This window comes from Vitis vinifera, chromosome 19 (assembly GCF_030704535.1).
Source record: "Vitis vinifera cultivar Pinot Noir 40024 chromosome 19, ASM3070453v1".
NCBI lineage: Eukaryota > Viridiplantae > Streptophyta > Magnoliopsida > Vitales > Vitaceae > Vitis > Vitis vinifera.
In genome coordinates this window covers 10884700-10890699 of record NC_081823.1, presented here as the reverse complement: position 1 = coordinate 10890699, position 6000 = coordinate 10884700, and the positions used below count along the sequence as shown (strand labels likewise).

The 6000-nt window shown below is 40.1% G+C and overlaps 1 protein-coding gene across 2 annotated transcripts in view; it reads left to right on the top strand.

Moving 5' to 3' along the window:
- The first annotated feature begins 4013 nt into the window (after positions 1 to 4013).
- The window catches only part of LOC100251495 (peroxisome biogenesis protein 5), a 44578-nt gene continuing 42591 nt past the window's right edge, over positions 4014 to 6000 (top strand). Inside the window, exons 1-3 of one of the 2 annotated variants that reach the window (XM_010646403.3) lie at positions 4014 to 4346; positions 4777 to 4911; positions 4992 to 5145. In XM_010646403.3, the coding sequence (XP_010644705.1) occupies positions 4227 to 4346; positions 4777 to 4911; positions 4992 to 5145 (409 nt within the window). In that variant the 5' untranslated portion in view covers positions 4014 to 4226. The remainder of the gene's footprint in view (positions 4347 to 4776; positions 4912 to 4991; positions 5146 to 6000) is intronic. The other variant, XM_010646404.3, reaches the window with a different exon arrangement.

Sequence of the window (6000 nt, the reverse complement as noted above, 5' to 3'; positions counted from 1 at the left end):
AGTAGCTTGTTTCAGTGCCTCTGGGATGCTAAAACTAGTGAAACCAGAATAAATACCCACAATGCCCGGGTCACCATTGAATAGGAAAGCTTCTTTCATAAAATATCCATTCATGCACATTACGTTTCCCTCCTTGGACCTTCATTTCCACAACAAAAAAAAACTCCAAAATTTCCGCTACCCAAATCGCCAATAAAGAGAGCCACTTCAACAGTAAAATCATTAGATCTGAGATACCCCGTGCCAAATCCTGAAGTAATATCCTCACATCTCTTGGTTGAGTTTAGGTAGTTCTTCAAGCGGAGAACATATTGCTTACTCCCTTGGGCAGAGGTGAGAAAACTAACATGCCCCATAGACGGAGTACCAGGAACAGAGGAAAACAAACAAACAAAGCACCAATGATAGGAGCAAAACAAACTCATACAAGTCTCATTTCATACAATAATCAATGAGCTCATATCAGGGTGGATGAAATCAAACAAGCATCAAATAAAAGATGGAACACGGTTACAGGAATGTCTCATGAAGAAATCAAAACAGGAGCAAACCAAACTACAGGAAAATCATTAGCACAACATGAACATGCCCACCCCCAATCAATAAACATCATCCAAAATCAACAGAAACAGAACAGAAAAATATACCAGTAGAAGCTAATAGGGAACCACAATGAAAGTACCTGAAAATGCTTCTCTTCAGCAACAAATCTCTAGAATCTCTATCAAAACCATGCTCTCTGGTTCTTCTCTCTGAGCTCTCCTCCAAAAATGTCTCTCTACTCTCTCTGCCTCTCGTCCCAAAATTACAATGCTATAGAAAACTCTCCCCCAAAAGCTCTCTGGAATCCTCTCTATCTTGACCTCCAAGCCAAAGGAAATCCCCCCTCAAGAAGCTGCTCCTCCAGCAATCTCCAAAAATCCCCCCTCTCTCTCTCACACGCTCCTTATCACCACAAAAATGCTCTCCCCCCTCACCAGCAAGCTCCCCAGGTTTTCTTCTCTGAAGCTCTCTTCCTTCCCCTCCTGCTGGCAGCCTCCAAAAGCAGCCTGCTCTCCAAAATATCTCCTAACCAACTCTGAAAAGCACCCCCTGCAAGAGACGCCCCTCTCACAGCAACGTACCTCCTCTGCATATCCTCCTCCAGGTGTCAACCTCTGATTAGTCCATCAATTCCACTATTTTGATCCCATATTGACTAATCCGGGAGTGACACGTGGCCATGCAAGATGGTGACACTTGTCAAGCATCAACTGCAAGAATGACTCCCAAAATGGGGGTCTACAAATATGCCCCTCTTCGGTAGAGTTCACGAGTGTAAGGATCATGAACACTGGAGTGAAAAGCAAGTGTGAATAGTGAGTGGAATGAAGTGAACTCTACCGAAGAACCAAGGAGACCCCCATAGGGACACTAGTGAGATGTGAACTCACTCAGGCCAAAAGACAAACACAAAGGCTCTAATCCTAAAAGAGAAAGATGGGTGCCTCAAAATGCCTCTGAAGCCACACTAAGGATCCAAGCTCCCTCTAAAACGTCTCCAAAAGTGACCCGAAGATCGATGTCAAAGGTGAGTAACGGTCGAACCACCCTGGAGTACGAACAAAATGCGTCTAAAGGAGACTGCCCTATGTGGACTACAAGATGAATAGGCGATAAGCACAGGGTAACGAGGTGAGGAGAGTGAGAATAAGTGCAAATCCATGAAGGTGAGACATGCAATGCCAGAGAATATGAACGCTAGGAGCTGTGACTCTGCATGACAAGACTGACTCTAAACGCTAAACTAGAAAATAAGAAAATAAAGCTCTGCAAGCCAAACCAAAAAGCTAACTCTAAATGCTAAACTGAGAAAATAATAGTTCTGGAAGCCAAACCAAAAAAACTAACCCTAAACACTAAACTAGAAGGCCCATAGGTGAAGACCTACGGTGGTGACACAATAAAAATGCCCATAGATGTCAATCTATGGTGGTGAAAATCTCGAAAGCCCAATGATGAAAATCTATGGTGGTGATAACTGAAAGCCCATAGATGAAAATCTATGGTGGTGATAGCTGAAAGCCCAAGGATGAAAATCCATGGTGGTGATAACTGAAAGCCCATAGATGAAAATCTATGGTGGTGATAGCTGAAAGCCCATAGATGAAAATCTATGGTGGTAATAACTGAAAGCCCATAGATGAAAATCTATGGTGGTGATAAATCTGAAACAAATGCTCATAGATGAAAATCTATGATGGTGATAATAACTGAAAAGCCCACAGATGAAAATCTATGGTGGTGAAAATCTGAGTGAAGGGGGATGTCCTAAACAAGATGACAATAGGGGGATGTCCTATACAAGATGACAGAAGGGGGATGCCCTAAACAAGATGACAGTAGGGGGACGCCCTAGGTGATAACTCATAAAGATCGACAAATGCGTCTGACAATCATGAAATCAGCACGAGACATGGCAAACCCAAAGAGAGGGGAATGCCCCAAGTCAAGCGCTAAAGGGGTATACCCTAGTATGACGACTCACAAAGATCAAGAAATAGATCGAGCAGTGAGAAAGTACACAAAAGACCTGATGAACTCAAGGATGGGGGGTATGCCCCAGTGTGACGACCCATAAAGATCAAGAAGTAGATCGAGTAGTGAGAGAATCTGCAAAAGATCCGATGAACTCAAGGATGGGGGTATGCCCCAGTGTAGGATAGTAACTAACATAAGACACGGAATCTCACCATACAAGACACTCTGGGATATGCTCAATGATGATTGCAATGCAAAAGATATACATAGCCTCAATGAACAAACGCTAAAACGAGTCCAAACACCACCGAAACTATGCTGACGAAGCAAAATTAAAATAATGGCCCCAAACAAATGCTGACCGAGACTCTAAGACTGAAATGCAAGCAAATCAAGACATGGCATGTCAACTATCAATATGAGTACATCATCACAAGTGCATCAACAATCTAATAAACCCTACCATCACGGAAGATGTTGAACCTAATGTCCAAAGGCATGTGAAAACTCAACCAGAAAGCTCGAGACTAGTCTGTATCTTCCTCTGATCAAGAGAAAGGGATAAGGTCATGTAAGACGATGAAATATGTGGGCTCAAAAGATGTAAGACTCTGATAAGATGGGTGCAGGTATAACAGTGTCCAATGTAGGATGTATAGGTGTGTAACAAAGGAAAGTGGGTGCCCAAATCAAACTAGGTATGCTGAGGAGACTGAGCCCAGGGTATCAATGACTCCATGATCCATCGAAAGTCGCAACCATGAACACGAAATGGAGTCTCAATGTCAAAATCAGCAAGGTGGCTATGCCCCAGTGTGACTCTAAATAAAACAAAACAAAAATAAAACAAAAATAAATAACGACTTTAAGTCTTTTTTTTTAAAATCAAAATTATAATAAATAAAAAGCGAGTCTCGCCATTCAAGTGGGAACACACGTGAAAATTGTGGGTCCACGAAAAGAAAAAGAGAAAAATAATAATAAAAACTATAATAGGTGACAATGAATTATGGTGATAGGAGAGAAAAAAAAAGGAAAAAAGAAAAACCTAGGAACGTGCCAAGTGCGAGATATATTGATGTGATAAAATAATAAAAATAAATAAAACATGTATAATATTAAATTGGTGTGTAATTTTTACTTTTGAAGGTAATTATGAAACAAATTTGAAAGCATGATTAGATAATATTTTTTCTTATTTTACATTAAAATTGAAAACAAAAAAATTCTAAAATCGAAAAAGAAAAAAAGTAAAATTCTAAAATCTTATTTTTTTAAATTGACTTATGGTTACATGATTTCCCCTTTCTTTTATGTTAATTTGCCTCGTCAGCCTGACAGCGGGATGATACAGGGTAGATGATGGTGGACCGGTGGCTTGATTACGTCAGAAAATAATTTCACTCCAGCGGGGGATAGCGTAACCCGGGAAACAAACAGAGAGTAGAGGCTATCACCTATCGGCGGATCCCAAAGCGCTAGTGCTTTATCGTACCGAAATTAAATTAAAAAAAAGGAAAATAAATAAATAAATAAATAACAAGGTGGAAACTAAAAAGAAACGAAAACCAAAAGCAAAACGGAAAAAGGGTAAGGGCGGAGGGAGATCAGATTGTGTATCCATTATTATAGTCGCAAGAGACAGAAAGGCCAAGGATTTATAGGGAAGTGTGGGGAGGATCGAAAATCGGGGAACGAGAGAGAATATGGCGATGCGAGAGCTAGTTACGGGTGGAGCGGCTTGTGCCGTTCCAGGGTCTTCTTCTTCTTCGAATCCTCTCGGTGCTCTGGCCAACGCCCTTATTGGCTCCTCTTCAAAGACACAGGTGCTTTTTCCTCTTCAATTTCTTTTTTTTTTTTTCTTTTAATTACTTGATTTCTGGTTTATGGATTTATGAACTTCTTTCTGTTGCCACTCAATTGTGATTGTGCTTCTTCAAAAGGTAGGACTGTTTTCTTCTTCTTCTTTTTCTTTTTTGGGTGTTCTTTTTGTTCGTTTGTCTTGATTTCTCTCTTTTTTGCTTCGTTTTGATATGGAAAAGCCAAAAGAAAGGAAAGTTCCTTGTGGTTTGATCTGTTTGTGAGGGTATGGCAGTTTAGCCGCATGCAGTAGGGTTTTTGAAACATAGGCCTGTAATTGTACAAGAATTGTTTCGTACTCTGGTTGTGGTTTCGGGTTTTCGTCATTTGGTCTGCAGTTAGTATGTATAGTTACGGACAATCAATTTATTTGGTAGCTCGATTTTATCCAAGCAGGAACGGCTGAATGAGATTCCTACTGCAATACCCACAAGTTCTGATGGTCAATTCTACTCAGAGACAAATGATCGTTTGGCGACATTGCCGGGGTCCGAGTTTGATCAGCAACAATTTCTGCAACCTAATGCATCGGTTTGATCTGATTTGTCTGTACAATCTTTCTTGCTGGATTTTTTTGGAGTCTCTGTTAACACATTCTTCACTTATGCTAGGGCTCGGAATTCCTCCGTGGATTCCACTCTGCAGGTCAGAGTGACCTTGCTGATGCATGGAATGAGATACACCATCCTCCAGTCCCTGCCCATCCAGAGCTAGGGCGCATACATGATGGAGGAGTTCGCACCCAGCTTCAACCAACTTTGGATGGTAATACTGAAACCTTTTGATTTGGAGTGAATTTGGGATGCGAATGTTAATAATTCATCTCACATTTTTCTTCTAAAGTGGTTTTCTTTTCTTCTGATTGCAAGGGTCAGAAACCACTCTCTCTTTTCAGTAATAGAAACAATAGATGGTAATGATATGGATAGTGATAGAGAAATTCCGTAGCATTAATATGGAATAAATTCCAAAAAAGATGATTTGGCAATGCTAAAAGGGACAAAGAGGCAGTATATTATATTCATTTTCCTTTCTTTTTGACCAGAAACTAAGCAAGCATTTCATCCTGACAAAACAAATCTAGTACTATTAGCTCTCTATCAAAAAGGCTGTTGATTGAGTTTCAAATTGTATCTTCATCTTGAATATCTTGGAAACATCTACCACCAAGAGGGTTGGACATGGCCCACTTTGATAATGTAATTATAGTATGCTTTCAATTGTAAGAAGGCAATTTGAGGATTTAGCAGTTTTACTAGGTGGCTTTATTTTGAAGGAACAGTTCTAGATATGTGAATTACATGACTTGATGAGGCTTTGGGTATGAGTTTTGTGTTTGACATATCCACTGGTTGGCCACAGATCCAACAGGTGCATTCAACATAGAAAAAACAAAGGAAAAGATTATGTTCTTATTTCATTATCAGTAATATTAAGTTCAGATGGTTGTTCTGTCTTAGTTATAGACAAATTCTGGCCTTTGGGATGGAATGAGAAAGAAGGAAATTAAATTAGTAGCCCTGTCTCCATGTCCTAAGGTCTGAGATTAAATGGATTTGACTGTTAGAAACACCCCAGTCCCTGAAAAAATTGTATTCAAGGGCATGTAATAGGGTGGTG